Below are 21525 nucleotides of genomic sequence, written 5' to 3'. Positions count from 1 at the left end.
CCATAGCTATCTGCAATTCAGAGTCTGCAGCTAGGTTGGAACTGGGTGTGCAAACTCTGGTTTGAGCTAACCATGGTTAGGATTAAAACTGGTGGAAATGTAATTCTGACCACCAGGCTCAGTGTGATACATTCAGTTCACAGTCATCATTGTTACCTGCAAAACGGAGTCTGCAACCACAGTTGGGAAAGGAGGGGCAGGGGTACAAACGAACAAGAGGAGGAGAATGCCACTCTGTGAAATGTAGGAGCTGGTGAACCTGCAAGGCACTTCAAATTCTAGGTGGCATTTAGAGTGGACAAGGGCTATGTGACTAGTTTGCACACAGGAAGAGTAGTCAATCACATATTCTTAGAATCAAAGAAATTCAAAGTAATAAAGCAAGCATTCAACTCTTTTTTTTTCTTTTTTTCTTTTTTACTCTTAAAACATTTTTATTGATTTTTTAACACTTAATTAACACATACAAAACACAATACAATGACAAACAAACACATAAACATGTAAAATTTCAAAACCTTCTTTTCATAACCCTGTTCTCTCCGACTTCCCCATACCCTCCCTTTCTGCATCCCTGTTTTCAAATTTCTTCCAGCAAATCCTCTCTTCACAATTTAATTAATTAACATTTAAACCCTCTTGTCATTACCAAATCAATACAGCAGTAACCTCGTAGTTTCCAGCAAGCATTCAACTCTTGTTGCCAAGATGCCAGATTTCAATCAGATGTGGGTGTGTCCCTTCCACCCTTTAGTCACAGTTCTTCTGCAGATTTTACCTCTGTGGGAGGCCAGAGGCTGCACAATGGTGCTTAGCAGCTCAAGGGGACAGCAGAACAGACCTGAATAACTCCTGGTCCACCCAGGTGGTGATACACCGTGTGTTGTATATACTGGCTCATGGTGGGCTCAAAAAACCTCCCAGTCTCGCTGCCTGCCTGGGACAGCAAAGAACAGAAGGGTTCTGTCCAACCTCAGTGCCCAAAGTTCTGCAGGCCTGTCCTAAAGAAGAGAAGTGCTGGTGCATTACAATCAGGCCTGTCGTTCGTGTGTTTAAATAGAAGACTCTGCAATGCTTGGGATTCAGGTTCACATAGTTGGGTTGGTTGCCAACCTCTTGACCAGCAGCCAGATCCTCAGCTCAACCCATGGGCACTCTCAGGCAATTGTGCCATGAAAAAAATCACTTGCTGGTTTCCACCAATGAAGATGCTGAGAAAGGCTGAGAAGCTGTGTGTGTGTGATTTTGACACATCATCTGGCAACTACATAAGGCCCCAGTCCCTGGCATGCATGGGGATGGCTTTGGGGGCTGTGACAATGCTAAGCTGATAAAACACACTAATAAAACTCTAAGCTGATAAAACTCTCCCTCTCTCTCCTCCCTCTCCCATCTAAAGACGGATTGTTCAAATTCAATGGGGGCTAGTGCCCATTGGGACTGGTGGGGCTTAAGGTAGTCTCAGTGATGCCATCCAGCAATGAGTGGAGGCAGAGCCAATGATAGGCTGAGCCACAGCCAATGACAGGCAGAGCCAACTCACTCCAATGTTGCTTTCATCCTCCTTGCTGTTGTGTTCTACAAGGGGCATCACTGAAACTAAAGAGGAGGAATGTGACAGCCAGGAACTCTATAGCAAGGAGGGGTTTGGAGGAATCAAGACTGAAGCTGGCAGGCCAGCACCCCACCTGCCCATATGGACCAGCCCCACCACCACGCCTTCAATCATTTTTGGCCTCCCTCGTGTATCTCTGAAACGGAGCGAGGATGACTCCTGAATTCTGATCTTCGCTCTCTGCAGTGTACAGGTCGTGCTGCTTGATGTAAGCTCGAACTGCGTCTGGCACCAGGTATCGGATGCTCTGGCCCCTCCGCAAGGCTCTCCGGATCTTGGTGGCAGAGATGTCGTTGGCAATCCACTCCTGCACCACGTGGATGCTCTCCTTGTGCTTCCACAGCACCTCGGATTCGTAGATGAATTTCTGGGCGTCATTTCCCACCCTGCTAATACACACCATGCCGTGGTTGGCCACGATTTCCACAATGTCTTCTGCTTTCCAGAGGTTGGGGACTGCAAAGGACTCCAAGATGTCTGTCCCACAGAGCAACTTCAGCTGAGGGGGGACACCTAGCAAAATGGGAGGGACAGGAATTATTATTGGGTTAGAAGCCATTTTAAAGAGTCACAAATTAGCTCGAAGAACGATGGAAGTTGTATTTTGTTTGTTAAGGGTGCTGAGAGTTGTTAGTAAGACCCCTATTCCCCTCACAGAACTACAATTCCCAGAGTTCCCTGGGAACAGGGATTGATAGTTAAATCCTTTTGGGAACTGTGGCTCTGGGAGAAGGTCTTCTAACAACTCTCAGAACCTTCAACAAACTTCACTTCCCACAATTCTTTGGCGGACTGAACCTTTCAAAACTGCACTGATTTTAACTACTGATTTCAACACCACACTGGGGTCTCCCCCCTTAGAATTTCCAAGCAATGCTGGATACGAGATGGCTGGCTCACTACAATTTTGATATTAAATGAACCTTTTGTTAGGGGTTGATTCCGGCTGACGGGGACTTGCCTGCCCGATTCCCGTTTTCTCTTCTGCCCCGTTTTGTTCAAAGGAGCTACTTCATCAAAGCTGTTAGCGAGACACGAACGTTTCAGCTTCTGCTGGTGATACCTGTGACACAAAAGGATGACTTTGAAAAGCGAAAGAGGGTGTGGTGATATGTTTTTCTCTTTTGGATCCCTTGGGGAAAAACCTCCCCATTCTTATCTATTGCAAATACAGCACTGCATGAACACACAGCACAGCCTTCACCGGTCTGGCTGTCCTCCAGATGTTTTGGACTCCAGCTCCCATCAGCTCCCGCGTATCATGACCTCGCTGCTTGGGGCTGATGGGAGTTGTAGTCCAAACCATCTAGAGAGCAGCAGGCTGCCGAAGGCTAACGTAGTGCATCATACACAGCTCTCTACCCCAGATTTAGAACACACAATAGGAGAATAGACTGTTGCAGGGGGACTTACAATCTAGAATCAGAGAGAGGGAAAGCAACAAAGTATGGGGAGAGGAATGGAGGCAGGGCTTCCATTTCTGTTGCTGCTGGAGATTGATCCAGCTACCTGGGATTGCAGGAAAATGAACCTCAAACCTTCTGCATGCACAGTATGGGTTCTACCACTGAGCTACGGCCAACTCTTCAGACATAGGAAGCTGTACTATTTATTATTATTAACAACAACAAGAAGAAAAACAACAACAACAACAACAGTATCATCATCATTATTGAACATTTGTTTTTATTTCTATTTTAAAAAATGTTTTAATGAAAATATTTCCATAAGCAACAAGAGTACGTCCAGTGTCTCTGTTTTCATATTGTGGAAACCTTCATACAGGTCAATTACAGTCAGTTTGAGACATTTCTGAGATATTTCCAGTCAGTTTGAGGCAATGTGGGATTGAAGGAGGGGCAGAGAAGTGGGGGGAGGAGAGAGGAGAAAATAGAGAGGGAGGAAAAAAGTAAAAAGGGAGGGGGAGGAGAGGAGTATTAAGCATTTATATCCCACCCTTCCTCCCTAAGGAGACCAGCATGGCAAACGGTAAAAAACCTAGTGTTGCAGCAAAAACACACACCCTGATAGTACATCACAAAGCTAAACAGGGTCTGGTATGGTTTCAAAATCATGAAAACATCTAAAAACATTGTCTAAAAGTAATTCAAATACAGATGCAGGCTGTGACACATCCCCACTTAAAAAGCTTGTTGGAAGGTTGGCTGTATACTGAATCAGATCCTTGCTCCATCTAGCTCAGTGTTGTCTACTCTGACTGGCAGCGGCTCTGCAGGGATTCAAGCAGGAGACATTCCCAGCTCTACCTAGAGATGCCTGGGATTGAACCTGGGACCCTCTGAATGCAAAGCGGGTGCCCTACCGCTGAGCTACACTGGCACACACCCAGCCCTGGCAATACCTAAGGACTTTGATGGTCTCTTGCCACTCCTTTTGGTTGCTCTCCCAGTCATCCACTTCCACCCAGTCAGAGCTCTCCGTCGCGAGCCTCGCCATAGTCACTCGGTGTCTTGCGCTGATGAGGCCTTTCTTCTTGTATGCATCGCCCACAGGTGAAATGATCCCTTTCACCACTTTGTATCTCCCTGAATGCAACAAAAGCCAAGAGCCAGGGGGTTGGGTTGTTGGGACGATGGACTAGGGCTGTGCAATAAATTGCCATTTCGTTGAATACCAGTACAGTGGACGCTCGGGTTGTGAACATGATCTGTGCGGGATGCACGTCCGCAACCCGCGTCTGCGCATGCTGCAATTTGGTGCTTCTGCGCATGCGCGACCACCGAAACCTGGGAGTAACCTGTTCTGGTACTTCCGGGTTTCGGTGGCCCGCAACCCGAAAAAATGCAACCTGAAGCGGCTGTAACCCGAGGTATGACTGTATTGAAATAACATCGTGACAAGTGTTTCAAGAAGGCAGTATACTGGTGAACGAAAGGTGGAGACTTAACAGCTTCCCAAGGGGTAGCTCAGCTGAACAATATTTTATAGATTATTCGCCACCAGCTTTCTTTGCCCTCTCCCTCCTCCCTCCTAACCAATAAAAAATAAAAAATAAACGATGACACAAACCAGCAAACTATTTCAGTTATTTCTGTATATATTTCTGAGCCCGGCCTTGGCTGGGGAGGGCGGGGTATAAATAAAAATTATTATTATTATTTGACTGATAAAGTAGGATTCCGAGCTGGTCCTCAAAGGAGCAGCAGGGGTTACCTGTTTCGTGCAGGTGGTCTCTTGCCAGTTCAAAGAGTCGGAGGTGCATGTTGGTGATGGGGTTAAAGGACCCGCAGGCCAGGAGCACCACCTCAGTCCTGTCGTCCGAATTCTCCATCTGACTTGGCTGGAGCCACAGATGCAGTGGGAAGCCTGAGTCAATGCCACCACACGCTGCAAGCGAGGAGAGGGAGGAGTTCAGGTTCAGTTTCAAAGGAAGCAATTATATATGTATATATCTGAAATACAAGAGGCTAAGCAGAAGTTACCGTCATGCAGACGCACAAAAGGCAGCACCAACAATCTGTCTCAGTACCAGGTAGCTTCCTGTGCTATTGTGGGTTGAGCAAAAGACTGTACAGTGGTACCTTGGTATTCAAACTTAATCCATTCCGGAAGTCCGTTCCAAAACCAAAGCGTTCCAAAACCAAGGAGCACTTTCCCATAGAAAGTAATGCAAAATGGATTAATCCATTCCAGACTTTTAAAAACAGGCATAGGCAAACTCCAGCCCTCCAGATGTTTGGGACCACAACTCCCATCATCCCTGACCACTGGTCCTGTTAGCTAGGGGTGATAGGAATTGCAGTCCCAAATATCTGGAGGGCCGGAGTTTGCCCATGCCTGTTTAAAAACAACCCCTAAAACAGCAATTTAACATGAATTTTACTATCTAACGAGACCATTGTGTCATGTGACAAAGACACATGAGAGCAGAAGCAGCAAAGCAGGCTGGGAAGTGCTGGGACTGCACAATCATTTGGGCCTACTAAAGTTATTCAGGCCTAACTGCTAACTGTTGAGTCACTCTGACATGTGACTCATTCTCCTTATAAGTAGCAGCCATTTTCTCTCCATGTTCTCTGTAAGATTTCAGTCAGAGTCAGTAACACTCAAAACAGAAGCGTGGCACTCAAATCAATGTAACACTCAAAACAGAGCATGTTCGGCTTCCAGAAAAAGTTTGCAAACTGGAACACTTACTTCTGGGTCTGCAGTGTTTGGGTTCCAAGTTGTTTGAGTACCAAGGCGTTTGAGAACCAAGGTACCACTGTAGCTCATCAGTTGGGAAATCTGCTTTTGTGTGAAGGAGATCCCAGGCTATTTATTTATTTATTTTATTTACATGCCACCTTTTATCCGAAGATCACAGGGCAGTTTACAACATACAGTGGTACCTCTAGATACGAACGGGATCCATTCCGGAGCCCTGTTCTCATCTAGAGGTAAACGTATCTAGTGACGGCATGTCTGCGCGTGCATGCGCACATCGCTTTTCGCCGCTTCTGCGCATGCCGTCATTTTGAGCGCATGCGGCGAAACCCGCGCTCCGTTACTTCCGGGTGGCCGTGGAGTGCAACTCGAAAGTGCTCAACTCGAAGCATATTTAACCCGAGGTATGACTGTATAAGCACTAAATTAATAATAATAATAATAATAATAATAATAATAATAATACAATAAAAAACCCTTTCCTCGTGAAATTGAAGCCTTATTTACCTAGGGATCCATCAGCCACGCCATCCCCGGACCTTGGAGGGAACATAACCAGACAGTTGTCAACTGGAGAATAAACAGGATGTTCATTCTCCCTTTCAAAAGGGGCAAGACAATTAGTTGCAACCAAGAGATGCATCTGAGCTTGTGACACAGATGAGTGATGTGAAGTTGTTGCTATTTCAATGTAGGAGAAAAAAATCATCTCTCTTCTTTCATCCCTTCCAACATTGTTTCCTTTACTTCTCCTCACTTTCAACCTCCTCTTACTTTTCTGCTCTTCTTTGCGTCCTTTTCTCATGTCACCACTTGCAAAAATCTAGCATGGATCAAACCTTGCACAGGGAACTATAGCTCTACTGCACTGCGTTGTCACAGTTAAATGTGCAAACATTACGCAGACTCTTAACAATTTGTAGCTGGCAGCTTTCCAATGTTGCCTTGTAGCTTTTTGCCCCTTCTCTAGCAAAATCAGAATAAATTAAGCAAAATACGAACAATTTCAGATATATGCAACACATATGAGAAAACACACTGGTTTTATTCAAAACCAGTTGCAGAGCCCAACTTTCTCCATTGCTACCCAGGCAGTAAATAAATCACTGAGAATTGCAGCAGGGCCTTAAAGAAAACACACTGTTTTGGATTGGGCCCTATCCCACAGGCCTCAAGCCTTGGACTCCCACTTTCAAAACTGCCCTTTAATCTGCAAACCTAAAGTTCCACTATTTGTTGACTGAATTTTTTTATTTCATAAAATTCATATGCTGCTTCATTGCAAAACAAGCAAACCCACCAACGTCAAAGCAGCGCACTGCGGTTCCTACAGTGGGGGGGTGGGATAATTATTTTAGCGTTCCACCAAAACCCTCAGCAATTGTCAAGTGAGAAAAGATTTGGAACCCCTGCACTGGAACTTTTTGTTGGACTCCAACTCCCATTAGGCCCCACCGTGGTGGAAGCTGGAGTCCTTGCATTAGAAGATGCCAAGAGTGTTTTGCGGTGGAGGAAAGGCAGCGGGTGGTCTCGTTCAGAGATGGGGATCCTGCCGGTCCCTCCCGAGTGTTTGCTGGACTCTCAACTCCCACCAGCCCCATCCAGGGATGATGGGAGTTGTAGTCTTCGGGGCTCCGCCCCGGGCTAGAAACGTGGGGGAATGAATGAAAGCGATCCTGTAACCTGATCGAGCGATCAGCTGAAAGCTCCCAGGCAGCAGGCGGTGCTGCCTGCCGCCGCCTGCACCGGGTCGCCTGCCTTTAGGGGAACGAGCAGCGGCCGCTCGGGACGGCGATCCGCGGGGGGGCTTACGCGGGCCGCGCAGAGGGCGATCCAGGGGCCGGAGGAAGACGGCGGCGGCGAGAAAGCCCGACCACTGCGGCTGCAGAGAGGCTGCAAGCGGCGGCTTGGCCAAGCGGTGCTGAACCTCATCGAGGCATCTGGTGCTGCTGGTAAGGTTAAAACGGGAAGGAAATGGTGAAGGGGCCAAGTTCCCTAACGGAACTGTGCCGGGGGTCTCCCCCGGGTGGAAGCTGTCAGTTTTCCCCCTTCTCTCCCTCCTCCTTGTAGATTTCTGTAGATGAGGAAGACTCAGACCTGCTCATATGAACTCCTCACATACTCAGGAACACTGCCTCTCTTGGATGTTGTGGATTTCTAAATATCCAATGTATGCAATTATCACCCCACCTCCACTCTAATATTAAATATACATACCATTCCTTCCCTCAGATGTCTCTAACCATAACCACACACATAATATGCATTGTGAGGTAGAGGCGCTCTGTACACATAGAATCATAGAATCATAGAATCATAGAGTTGGAAGAGACCACAAGGGCCATCGAGTCCAACCCCCTGCCAAGCAGGAAACACCATCAGAGCACTCCTGACATATGGTTGTCAAGCCTCTGCTTAAAGACCTCCAAAGTAGGAGACTCCACCACACTCCTTGGCAGCAAAATCCACTGTCGAACAGCTCTTACTGTCAGGAAGTTCTTCCTAATGTTTAGGTGGAATCTTCTTTCTTGTAGTTTGGATCCATTGCTCCGTGTCCGCTTCTCTGGAGCAGCAGAAAACAACCTTTCTCCCTCCTCTATGTGACATCCTTTTATATATTTGAACATGGCTATCATATCACCCCTTAACCTCCTCTTCTCCAGGCTAAACATGCCCAGCTCCCTTAGCCGTTCCTCATAAGGCATCGTTTCCAGGCCTTTGACCATTTTGGTTGCCCTCCTCTGGACACGTTCCAGTTTGTCAGTGTCCTTCTTGAATTGTGGTGCCCAGAACTGGACACAGTACTCCAGGTGAGGTCTGACTAGAGCAGAATACAGTGGCACTATTACTTCCCTTGATCTAGATGCTATACTCCTATTGATGAGGCCCAGAATTGCATTGGCTTTTTTAGCTGCCGCGTCACACTGTTGGCTCATGTCAAGTTTGTGGTCAACCAAGACTCCTAGATCCTTTTCACATGTACTGCTCTCAAGCCAGGTGTCACCCATCTTGTATTTGTGCCTCTCATTTTTTTTTGCCCAAGTGCAATACTTTACATTTCTCCCTGTTAAAATTCATCTTGTTTGTTTTGGCCCAGTTTTCTAATCTGTCAAGGTCGTTTTGAAGTGTGATCCTATCCTCTGGGGTGTTAGCCACCCCTCCCAGTTTGGTGTCATCTGCAAATTTGATCAGGATGCCCTTGAGTCCATCATCCAAGTCGTTGATAAAGATGTTGAATAAGACCGGGCCCAAGACAGAACCCTGTGGCACCCCACTAGTCACTCTTCTCCAGGATGAAGAGGAACCATTGATGAGCACCCTTTGGGTTCGGTCAGTCAGCCAGTTACAAATCCACTGAGTGGTAGCATAGTCAAGACCGCATTTTACCAGCTTCTTTACAAGAATATCATGGGGCACCTTGTCAAATGCCTTACTGAAATCAAGGTAGGCTATATCCACTGCGTTCCCTTCATCTACCAGGCTTGTAATTCTGTCAAAAAATGAGATCAGGTTAGTCTGACATGACTTATTTTTCAGAAATCCATGCTGACTATTGGTGATCACAAGATTTAGTGATCACAGCATTCCTTTCTAGGTGCTCACAGACTGTTTGCTTAATGATCTGCTCCAGAATCTTCCCTGGTATTTATGTCAGACTGACTGGGCGGTAATTATTTGGGTCCTCTCTTTTCCCCTTTTTGAAAATAGGGACAACATTTGCCCTCCTCCAGTCTGCCGGGACTTCGCCTGTTCTCCAGGAATTCTCAAAGATGACTGCCAGTCATCTTTTACACGCTCAAGAACTCGTTTCTCAGAAGCCTTGTTTTAATTGTTACTTATATGCTATTAAGGGATGCGGGTGGTGCTGTGGGCTAAACCACAGAGCCTAGGACTTGCTGATCAGAAGGTTGGCGGTTTGAATCCCCATGACGGGGCGAGCTCCCGTTGCACCGTCCCTGCTCCTGCCAACCTAGCAGTTCGAAAGCACATCAAAAGTGCAAGTAGATAAATAGGTACTGCTCCAGCGGGAAGGTAAACGGCATTTCCGTGTGCTGTTCTGGTTCACCAGAAGCGGCTTAGTCCTGCTGGCCACATGACCCGGAAGTTGTACGCCGGCTCTCTCGGCCAATAAAGCGAGATGAGCGCCGCAACCCCAGAGTCGGCCACAACTGGACCTAATGGTCAGGGGTCCCTTTACCTTTTATATGCTATTATGTGCTCCCTGAGGAGGCAGTGGCCAGCTAGATGCCTCTGGGGAGACCCAAAGCATGACCCCAGCACAACAGCACAGGAACCAGCATCCTGCTTCCTACATGGAGGGAGAGCATAGCCATTGTGGGTAGTAATATCCAGTTGTAGAGCATAACCATCCTGGCTAGTAGCCACTTATGCCCTCTCCTCCATGAATATGTTTCAATCCTCTTTTAAACCTGGTGCCCTCTGGATGTTTTGGACTACAACTCCCATCAGCTCCAGCCAACCACACCGATGGGAGATGTAGCGTGAGGCGCCTGGAGACTGACCCCCAAAATTTGTAAGGCCAAAGTTGGGCAAAAACTGGTATTTGGGTAGGCTTCTGGTCTTGCATTAAATTTCCAGAAGAACCAACCCACTGATCCTAAGGGGAGACTCTGCTCTTCCTCCCCAGGTTCTCAGGAGATCCGCTATGATCCATTTCTGCCTAGCTCACACAGCCTACCACTTCAGCCGACGGCTCCCAAAGCGTCACCGACTCAGACTGTAAGAACCCTTATCTCGGGCGTACCAGCGTCTTGGGCTGTGCTGGCTGGGGCTGTTGGGAGGTGTATCGTAGAATCATGGAGTTGGAAGGGATCCCCAACGGTCATCTAGTCCAACCCCCTGCAATGCAACGTGCATCTGGATAAGCATGGGGTTGGGGAGAGGAGGCTGGTCCAATGTTACCCACCAAGCTGCTCCTTGATGGCTTTGGTGGTTGGGTTGCAAGAAAAAAACCCTGCCACTTACCACACTGCTCGCAAGTGACCGCCAGAACTATGGAACTGCGGGAGATTTCCCCCAAGGGTTGGCAGGTGACTAGTGTGCACTGGGACCAGTGGGGCGGAAGGCAGGGAGTTGAACAATAAGTGGGGGCAGAGCCAATGACAAGCAGAGCCAGAGAATTCTAGTTTCCTCCCCATCCTCCTGAGAAGCTGAGGTTGGTGGGACAGCACCCTATTGGATCAGCCTCCACAGGTAACAGCGTGTTGTGAGTGTTGGGCTAGGAGCTGGGCAAGGCCAGGGTTCAAATCCGTGTTCAGCCACAAAGGTCACTGGGTGTGACTCTGGTGTGTGTCTCCACCTAACCTACCCCACAGGGCTGTTGTGAGGATAAAAATGGGGAGGATGTAAACCAAGCACGCCACACCTAGAGCTCCTTGAAGGAAAGGTGGGATATAGATGCCATAACATAAAAATAAACAAATGCCATTGTTTTTTCTCTCCCCCCCCCCTTAGGCAGTTTGCAATATTTGCCCTTGGAATTGCTGCTTTCATTTTCCAGCTCTACATCTTGCTAAGGTACAAAGCAAGGGACATTTCTATTCATTATTTTTTTAAAAAAAAATCCACCTGTCTTGATTGCGACGACTCTCAACACCTTTGCGTACCTTCCAGAACGTGGGGGGAGCTGGCTGGAATATCCCGAGGTGGTGACGTTGAGAAGAGAGAGCTCGCAGCCTGGCCCATGAAGATTTTGGAATTGGTTTTGGGTGTCTTTATTGGTTTAAATCTCTGTTGGCAAGGAGGCTATCGGGTCTTTCGCCCCTTGATGGGCTGAGGGTTCAAACTCCAAACCTGAAGGGCTGAAAATTCAACGGGAAGTTTCTGTGGGACTGTTTTGGGGTTACGTTAACAGCTTCAGGGACTGTGGTCACCAGGCCCTGTGTAAGGTGCCATTATGATAGGAAGGTGCATCAAAAGCAGAAGGAGCCCACCTTCCAGGTGTTGCTGGACTACAACTCCCATCATCCCAAACCATAGGTCATGCTGGCTGGGGATGATGAGAGTTGGACTCCAACAACTTCTGGAGGGTGACTCAGGCTCCTCATTCCTGATGTAAAACAGTGGTAGAGAAACATTTTCAGCTCGAGTGCCGCATCTCCTTCTGGTAAATCTTCCAGGGGCCACATGCTAGTGGTGGGCGGAGCAACAGATGCAAATTTTACCTTTGCACCACAGGCTAGTTTCTGCACACACTCACACACCATCCAGCCAAGCAAGAGGCATGAACAGAGTGGAAGGACACATCCCAACCAGGCAAAAACACTCAAGGAAGGCCAGTGAGGGACGTGGGCTGGGGAGAGGGTGTGTTGTGTGGGGAGGGGATGCCTGAGGCTCAGAGAGAGATGGAGGGCCACATGTGGCAGAAAGGATGTGGATTGCACTTCTGTTTAGATCTCTCAACAAGTGCTGTGCAAAAGTCCTTGACGAATTGGAGAATCCCTGCCTAACATCTTGAGAAGTCAGTTGCAGGAAACGACACTGGTCTAGCTCAGGTGCGGGAACCTGTGGCCTTCCAGATGGACTGCAACTCCCATCAGCCCCAGCAAGCACAGCCAATGGACAAGGATGATGGGAGTTGTAGTTCAGCCACATCTGGGGGACAAAATGCTTTCCCAGTGGCATAGGGAGGGCTACCCCAGGAGGCAGTCCTGAGGGACTGAGAGAGAAAGGCCTAAGGAGATGCATTTGGCCTCTAGCCTGAGTTGCAGTTGCAGAAGGTCCAAGGTTCAACCTCACCCCACTCCCGGCATCACCAGTTACAAGGTGGTGGGGAAGGCCTCTCTCTGCTTGAGCCCCTGCGGAGTGGCTGCCAGTCAGAGCAGGCAACACTGGTCCAGATTACCAGATACGAGGCTGCTTCCTCTGCTCCTAACCTGCACTCCTGGCTCTGTGATATACAAAAAAGCAGGGCTATTTGTATCCTGCAACTGTGAGTACAGATATTGATAGCCAGCACAGAATTTAGCATCTAGAGAACCCACAGCTTCTGATTAAAGATACAAGAATCAAGTTTCTAGTTCGTAAGGTGGCCAAGGCAGATGTAAAAGTGCAAGGATGAAACCAAAAGGGAGACCAGGACTTGCCAAAGGAAGAGCTTTGTTGCCCTGAACTAGCATGAATTAATGCAAATAATGGACAAATATATGGAAATGGGCATAATTTATACAGGTGGAGGAATTAAGCTTTTCTTGGCAAACCATTGGAATTACCCTGGTGCAAACTTTCGGGTGTGTATACATCCCAGGCTATATATGAAGAAGCACATATTGACCCAAACCATTTGGTTCAAGATCCACAGTGGTTCCTCAACCCTTTTTTTCCAGACCTAGATCATCTCATTACTGTGGTTCGCCCCTCCTCTACAATCTGGTTGGAAGCATCATCTTCACGTTCTTCACCATTGGTGGGTAAACTGTGGTTTGTCTGGCTCTCTTGTCATTGTCTGGTGGGCTGAATTATGTGCCCAGAAGGATTTTGTTCATCCAGAATTTGCATGTTTTTTTTAATATGTCAAGGCTAGCAAGGGTGCAATTTAAGGGGCTGTATATTGAAGGCAGTTGAGGGTCTCTCGGTGCACAGAACGGGGGCCAAATGGAGGGTTTGCATGGGCAGAGGGACAACCACCCGGGAGTTGTCGCTCATTTGCACACTCCATTTGGGGGCCTTTCCTTGAAGCTGCCCACTGTCATCAAGGTAGTACTGGGGGCAAATATTAGGAGTCCAGGTGTGCATCACTGCAGAATGCTGGATTAAGCTGTGAAACTCATTGCCACAAGAAATGTGAAATGGCAGCTGGCATTTTTTTTTATTTTTAAAGCTTCTAGGTAAATCTGTGGCTGTTAAGCAAGGCAACTGGAACTTGGAGGTTTTGTATTTCTGTGATGTGTATTTGTAGTTGAAATGTCCTACAATTTCTTGAAACATCAAACATAAGCCAGCTGCTGAACTCTGCATGCAGAAAGTCCCAGGTTCAATCCCCAGCATTTCCAGGTTGGGCTGCAGGTGTCCCCTGTCTAAAACCCTGGAGAGCTACTGCCAGTCATTGTAGACAATACTGAGCTACATGGACTAGTGGCCTGACTCTGCAGCTTTCTGTGTTTAAATCAGCCTTTTATTCAGAACCATGAGGACTAGGATTTTACTTTGTGTTTAGGGGAATGACCATAGCTCTGTGGCAGATCATCTACTTTGCATGCAGACAGTCCCAGGTTTGATCCTTGACATCTCCAGGAGGGATGGGAGATAACCCAGCCTGAAACCCTGGAGAGCGGCTGCCAGTCAGTGTAGACAGTACTGACTTAGATGGGCTAGTGGCCTGCCTCCAGCTAAGGCAGCTTCCTAACTTGCTGCATGACCTGTCAACAGCCCTGTATCCTCCCTTTCCCTGTGCAAGTGCATTTTTAGCACTCTTAATGCTCCCCCTCCCATCTTTTCAGGGCTGGCTTTGCTTCTGGTCATGCTGGAACCAGTTCCATGGGAGCTGAAGACCACTTTCTTCATCTTTGGGGGTGCCTCTTTTGCAAAAGGAGTTTGCAACATCGTATTTACTGCCTTAGCCACACAATGCGTGAGTAATTGCTGATTCTGTTATATTTAAAGGTAAAGGTAAAGGGACCCCTGACCATTAGGTCCAGTCGTGGCCGACTCTGGGGTTGCGGTGCTCATCTTGCTTTATTGGCCAAGGGAGCCGGTGTACAGCTTCCGGGTCATGTGGCCAGCATCACTAAGCTGCTTCTGGCGAACCAAAGCAGCACACGGAAACGCCGTTTACCTTCCCGCCAGAGCGGTACCTATTTATCTACTTGCACTTTGACGTGCTTTCGAACTGTTAGGTTGGCAGGAGCAGGGACCAACCAATCCCCTGTTGCGGGGATTTGAACCGCCGACCTGATCAGCAAGCCTTAGGCACTGTGGTTTAACCCACAGTACCACCCACGTCCCTTCCTGTTATATTTAGGCATGCCTAAAAGAAAAGCTTACCCCACCCCTCAAGCTAGCGGAATAAGGGGAGGCTTTTGGGTGGCCCTAACCAGAGGTCCTACACAATTTGTTTTAAAATGGAATTCTGGGCTGGAGGAATTCCAAGTTTTGTTCTCTCATATAAGCAGCTCTTGAGTTGATCACAGGGTTTTTGGAGCTCAAGAGCTGCTTATATCATCGCTCAGTGGTAGGGCACTTGGCACTTGTTTGCATGCAGAAGGCTCAGGGATGTTCCCTGTCTGAAAACCCCAGAAAGCTGCTGCCAGTCAGTGTAGACATGTTGAGCTGGATGGACCAATGGTCTGACTCAGAATAAGGAAGCTTCCTACGTCATAAGGGAAGGGCTGTAACTTAATAACTCTTTAGTACAGTCAAACAGCAGTTCCTGAACGCCTCCGTTATCGTACGTTTCAGCTCCCGAATGCCAAAAACCTAGAAGTAATTGCTCTGGTTTTCGAATGATTTTCGGAAGCCAAATGGCTTCCAGGGAGTTTTCTATCTCTTTTTTCTCCATTGACTTTGCCATCTTCCAGAATGGATTACATTTGACCACTGAGGTTTGACGGTCTTTCCATATACCGTATTTTTCACTCTATAAGACGCACCAGACCACAAGACGCACCTAGTTTTTGGAGGAGGAAAACAAGAAAAAAATATATTCTGAACCTCAGAAGCCAGAACAGCAAGAGGGATTGCTGCGCAGTGAAAGCAGCAATCCCTCTTGCTGTTCTGGCTTCTGGGATAGCTGTGCAGCCTGCATTCGCTCCATAAGACGCACACACATTTCCCCTTACTTTTTAGGAGGGAAAAAGTGAGTCTTATAGAGCAAAAAATATGGTATTTATTACTTGATCTGCAATCTGACTTGGGAGTAGGCTGTCTTGAAGACAGTGGGACACGCTCCCAATGCATGGGGTTGTTATTCTGACCTTTATGGGATCTCACTAGATTGCAAGTCTGCAGATGGGACTTTAACATTAAAAAAAGAGCTCCTTTTCTAATAAATGGACTGTTGTGTCTTCCATAGGCCAAAACCACCCCTGAGCTTTATTACTTATCAGTGACTCTCTCGGTGAGCAGTCTAGTATCAACCGGTAGGTATCATGCTTCCTCTTTGCACTAAAACAGCCTTCCTCTTCAACTCAGTGCCCTCCAGATATTTTGGATGACAACTCTCATCAGCATGGCCAATAGTCAGGGATGGTGGAAGCTGGAGTCCTATAATATCTGGAGGGCCACATGCTAAGGTAAAATTAGGCTGTGACATTAAATGCATATTTTTCATTTTACATGGCAGGTTTTTGGTTTAAACATGAATAGCATCCACTTTGTGGGTCGAAACTATTCAGACTGCAGCAGGCACAAAGCAGAGATTTACAAGATCTGCAATGGTGGTCTGTTTGTTACTGGGCCACATTCAAGGTGTGACTACAGTGTACCTCGGGTTAAGTACTTAATTCGTTCCGGAGGTCCGTTCTTAACCTGAAACTGTTCTTAACCTGCAGCACCACTTTAGCTAATGGGGCCTCCCGCCGCCGCCACGCCGCCAGAGCACAATTTCTGTTCCCTTCCTGAAGCAAAGTTCTTAACCTGAAGCACTATTTCTGGGTTAGCGGAGTCTGTAACCTGAAGCGTATGTAACCTGAAGCGTATGTAACCCGAGGTACCACTGTATTGGCATATAAAGCCCTTAACAGCTTGGGGCCAGTTTACTTGCAGAAGCATCTTACCCCATATGCACTGACCTGACTGCTTCAGTCTGCGGTACTGGCACTGCTACAGGTTCCACATAATACTTGTTCCGCAGTTGCAAAAAACCCAGTTTTTTTTAGTGTGGGGGCACCTTTACTTTAGAACTCCTTGCCTATTGACACCAGGCAGGCACCTTCACTGTACTGTTTTCAGTGCCTGCTCAAAACATGCTTATTTAAACAAGCCTATCCAAGATGTGTTCCGTTTTGGGAGTTTTAGCAAATATTTAGGCAAAAGAGAAAAAGCAAGTTGCATTTACCCTTATGCATGAACACAAAAGATTGACTTTTCACCTGTGCACACACGCACGGTTGTTTTTTCACTATCGTGAGGACTAGTAGCTTTAACAAATGAAAAGAAAGCTGAAATGTTTTGGGTCTTTCCTGATATTTTGCACTTGCACAGCAAATTCAAAAGTGTGCTATTTTTTCTTCTAATGGCATCTTCCCCCACCCCCCTTTATAGCATTTTTCTCTGTCCTGGGACTATTTTGGCTTGTGAACGTGGTTTTTCCTGGCTTGATACTGAACAAAGAGACTAAGACGGGGATCTGTTACGAGCCAGTCTCCGAGTGTGGCTGCCTGTGGCACATCTGACCTGTAATCTGCCAGGGGCTGGATTCGTCTGCCCCTACCACGATGAGCGCCCTGCTAAACTGCCTTCAGTTCTTTCCCTCTTTTCGAAACGGACTGATCTCTGCAGCAGACACAGTGGGAAGACCTTCAGATCTGGAGATATTCATAGCCAAAGATTTTAACTATTCATTAAGCAGCCTTTTGAGGTGCAGGTGGGGGAGTTGTGGCTTTCGGGATTCTTTTTAAAGGATAGCTCTGGGAGGCTGTTGGCTTTCAAAATATTTTTGTAGAAAATTCTGCTATTTTAAAAATAATAATTTTTTTTTAAAAATCCACAGATACTTTTTTTGTGGGAAGGGAGCAAAACTGTAAGCCCTCAAAGCCTTTTCCTCCTTTTGTATGTGTACTCCTGACTTAATGTAGAAGCTCCTCACAGCAGATTAACTGGGAGAGGGTTGCTATGGGAACGGGTATGGAACAAGAGACAGAAGAAGGCGATGCTCCAGAGCTCCAGTTTCAAAGTGAGGCGAGTAGCCTGTTCTCAAGTCAGCTGCTTTTATCTTTGAGGGGACGTTTTTAGGAGGGTGCTTTTTTCTCCAACAGAAAGATTTCAGGTAGCTTCCCTGCCCCCCCCCCCCGCCAGGCTGAAGGGACAGGCAGCTGTGTAGAGGCGATCTGAAAATTCCAGTTTGTTAAAATAGTCAGATTGTATATTCCTGGGAAGGGAGGCTCTAACTCTCCAGATAACGGCCTGGCTTTAGGGTGTGTGATTGTGTGTGTGGAGTTTAGCTTGCCGCACAAATGGATTATTAAATTATATGCCAAAATGGCTTCTAAGCGGATCTCTTCATCATGTGAGCAGACTCCACAGTACAAAGCTGGCACCAGCTATTAATAATAATAATAATAATAATAATAATAATAATAATAATAATAATAATAATAATAATAATAATTACCCCAGACTGGGTTTCTCCACCTACTGCAGCAGTGGTCAAACTTTTCCAAGGAAAGGGCCACATTCTCCCCTGGGCAAGCTTTGGGGGCCATGTGCCACTGAAGGACATGGTCTGGGGCAAAATATGTGTACAGGCACTGGCAAAAAAGTGGATGGAGCAATGGATGGCACTGTTACCTTTATACAGCAGGGTTGAGTTGTTGTGAAGAGGAAACCAGAGTTACATATAAATTAAGAAGGTGCTATTGAAATTAGCAATATGTAATAAGTTTGGATTGGAAGTAGATCTTACTCTGCTTTTTTAAAAGCAGCCAATCTAGTGATCAGCAATGAATGAGGAGCTAATTCCTGTAGAACTCTCTCTCCCTGGTATTATCAAACCTAACATTTGTTTCACAATGAATTTGAAAGTATTTAGGAAGCCTTAAAAAAATTTCAAAACTATTTTGTCTTCAGGAATGGCTGAATTTAAGCAGTTACATTTCTGATCTAGTAGTATTAAACAATTCAGAGTTAGATCATGTCAGAGTTCCTGGCCAAGACTTTTGACTACCCCAGGGAACATGCAGTACAATGTTTTTACTGTGAAATGGCTTTGAAATATTTTATTGGAACTGATTAATAAATGGAATTAAATAAATCCTGAGGATGCTTATACAGAAATCACCCTCATTAAGCACAAGGGGCCTTAAAAAAGTGGAAATTAAGATTTCGCTTAAACTATTCATCTCAGCCCAGTGACTCTTAGACAAAATAGAAGCAAAACATCTGGCTGTTTCTGACTTTGGGTTCCTTTATAATCACACATCCTGATCCTGTATATTAGGGGTGGCTAGCCTGTATGATTTTCTAGAGGCTGCTGAACTACAACTTTCATCAGTGGGGGCAGGATTGGCCATGTAGCTGACACATACCCCCATGCACCACACCCCAACAGCAACCCAAACATACAGATTTTCTCTGTGCATTGTATCCAATGCTAGTCCACAGAAGTGTGGTGCAGTGGTTAGAATGTCAGATGAGGACCTGGGTTCAGCTTCCCACTCAGCCATGAAGCCTTTGGTCAGTCACAGTCTCTCAGCCTAACCTACATCAAAGGAGTGTTGCAAGGAAAAAAATGGTTAAGGGGAGAGAACTGTGCATGCCACCACTGAGTTCCTTGGAGGAAAGGTGGGATATGAATACAGGGAAAGTTTGGCAAACCATGTGGTGTAGTGGTTAGCGTGATGGAGACCAGGGTTCAAATCCCCACTCAGCCATTAAGTTCAGTGGATGACTTTGGGCCAGTCACCGCCTCTCAGTGCTAACCCACCTCACAGTGTTGTTGTGGGGCTTAAATTAAGGGGGGGGGGGAGTATGCACACCACTTTGAATTCCTTGGAGAAAGGGTGGGATATAACTGCTATAATACTACAGTGGTACCTCGGGTTAAGAACTTAATTCGTTCTGGAGGTCTGTTCTTAACCTGAAACTGTTCTTAACCTGAGGTACCATTTTAGCTAATGGGGCCTTCCACTGCCGCTGCACAATTTCTGTTCTCATCCTGAAGCAATGCTATTAACCTGAGGTACTATTTCTGAGTTAGCGGAGTCTGTAACCCGAGGTACCACTTTAATGGTAATACAAAAAAAATAAAAGTCTTACTCAGAGTAAACTGTACACAGAGTAGAGCCATTTAAGTTGAAAAATGTGAGTAATGTAGTTCCACTAATTTCAGTGGATCTACTCTGAATGAGAGTTGGTTATCAATTTTTGCCAGGAAGAGCTTTCACCTGCTAAATGTCTACATGTCACACTGCTGTAAAAGGTACAGGAATGTGGCTGGCTTAAAAAAACACCCCAAAACCACCTCTCCTACACTCAGCCTTTCAGAGAAGTTGATACCAATTATTCACCTACAGAGAAAATGCAGCCTCATGGGGCCCCATGAAGAAGTGGACTGCAGATCAACAGAATGACCCCACATACACACTATTTCCACTGTGATGGATTTTCTGCCAAATGTACCACAAGGCAGTTTCAAACTGGCTGGCACTAAAGTACTTTTGTGCTCCCCTCTGCACCTTAGAGTGACTTCCTGCAACCTGCTGAGCCACGTACAGGAGTAGCAGATTGGATGCACAATTATTATTTTAAAGGTTCATGCAAAATCTTACATACTTCCTCTATCTATGTCTTACAACATGAAGACATCTCTCACCTCCCACCCACAACACCCCCTCATTACCTAAATTTCACCATAGCCTTGATTATAGGGAATGGCTATAACTCAGTGGTAGAGTGTCTGCTTTGCACGAAGAAGGACCTAGAGTCAATTCCCAGCTAGGGCTGGAAGATACTCCAGCTCCAAACTCTGAAGTGCTACTGCCAGTCAGTGCAGACAATACCAAACTAGATGGGCCAATAGCCTGACCAAATATAAGGCAGCTTGCTATGTTCCTACATTTGAAAGGGCTACCAGGTAACAGCATAGAATCATAGAACTGCAGAGTTGGAAGGAACCTCAAGGGTCATCAACCCTCTGCAATGCAGGAATTTCAGCTAAATTATACATGACAGATGGCCATTCAACCTTTGTTTAAAAGCCTCCAAGAAAGGAGAGTCCACCACTTCTCATGGCCAGTGTCGAACAGCTCTTGCCAAGTTCTTCCTGATGGTTAGTCAGAATCCTCTTTCTTGTAACTTGAAGCCATTGGTTCAAGTCCTCCTCTTTGGAGCAGGAGAAAACAAGCTTTCTCCATCCTCCATGTGACAGCCGTTCAGATATTCGAGGATGGCAATTATTTCTCCTCTCATTCCCCTCTTTACCGTGCTAAACATCTTTTTGGCACCAGGTGAAATCCCTCTTCATATCTCCAGCCCTTTGCCTTTGTATTTATAACTTATGGTTTTATTCCATGAGCTGTCCTGGGTGCTATGGCTGAAGATCACACACATAATTTTAATAAATGAATCCTCAGTTCGCCTTTCTTAATTTTAGCCCTTTCTTTAAAAAGGTACCACACTTTACAGCTGCATGCACGTGTATATCTCGACAGGATACACCCCCCACGTGAATGCAGGTTAAAATTGGCATTCACCATTACGCACAATCACACTAAATATGAACAATATCAACTTATATTACCACCGCACTACTTTCTGCTTCCGGGGTCATTCAAGGGTGCCCTGACTTCACTACAGCCCCGTCCCCTCACCGGTTCATCAGTCGCCATTAAAAAACCCCCGCACTAATCCAAAACAACTCACCCATCCCTCATATCGCGACCCCATAAGGTCCCCTAAATGGGCTCTTACCAGTTTGGAGGGCGCCTCTTCCCCGACAGATTCCGGCCAACAACGCTTTAGGGACGGAACCGAACTGTGCGGGTTTGGCCGCCCGCGGGGGAACAGTATTGCACGAGTACCTACGGGGAAGCTTCTTATTGGTCGCGGGCGCCGAAAGAGGTACCGTG

The 21525-nt window shown here is 46.6% G+C and overlaps 2 protein-coding genes across 6 annotated transcripts; one reads left to right on the top strand and one right to left on the bottom strand.

Moving 5' to 3' along the window:
• Nucleotides 1-1456: 1456 nt before the first annotated feature.
• On the bottom strand, nt 1457-21468 carry NMNAT1 (nicotinamide nucleotide adenylyltransferase 1). 4 transcript variants are annotated; one of them, XM_081201694.1, is made up of 5 exons: nt 21368-21468; nt 4790-4963; nt 3978-4161; nt 2539-2678; nt 1457-2128 (listed from the first exon to the last, which is right to left on the bottom strand). In XM_081201694.1, exons 2-5 carry the CDS (start codon nt 4905-4907, stop codon nt 1722-1724), a joined length of 849 nt encoding a protein of 282 aa, XP_081057820.1. In that variant the 5' UTR covers nt 4908-4963; nt 21368-21468; the 3' UTR covers nt 1457-1721. The 4 variants fall into 4 exon arrangements, with proteins under 4 accessions (XP_081057820.1, XP_081057821.1, XP_081057823.1 ...); XM_081201695.1 differs by lacking the exon at nt 21368-21468 and adding an exon at nt 7466-7540; XM_081201697.1 differs by lacking the exon at nt 21368-21468 and adding an exon at nt 7238-7398.
• On the top strand, nt 7622-18020 carry LOC308591134 (uncharacterized protein). 2 transcript variants are annotated; one of them, XM_081201753.1, is made up of 7 exons: nt 7622-7734; nt 10431-10522; nt 11258-11320; nt 13129-13208; nt 14242-14372; nt 15813-15879; nt 17451-18020. In XM_081201753.1, the coding sequence occupies exons 2-7, from the start codon at nt 10449-10451 to the stop codon at nt 17528-17530; spliced, it is 495 nt and encodes a 164-aa protein (XP_081057879.1). In that variant the 5' UTR covers nt 7622-7734; nt 10431-10448; the 3' UTR covers nt 17531-18020. The 2 variants fall into 2 exon arrangements, with proteins under 2 accessions (XP_081057879.1, XP_081057878.1); XM_081201752.1 differs by having other exon boundaries at nt 17003-18020.
• Nucleotides 21469-21525: the final 57 nt, after the last annotated feature.

Source organism: Podarcis bocagei (assembly GCF_964188305.1).
Source record: "Podarcis bocagei genome assembly, chromosome: 7".
Classification (NCBI taxonomy): Eukaryota; Metazoa; Chordata; class Lepidosauria; order Squamata; family Lacertidae; genus Podarcis; species Podarcis bocagei.
The sequence above is the reverse complement of the archived record's forward strand: the minus strand, read 5'-3'. Positions and strand labels throughout refer to the sequence as shown.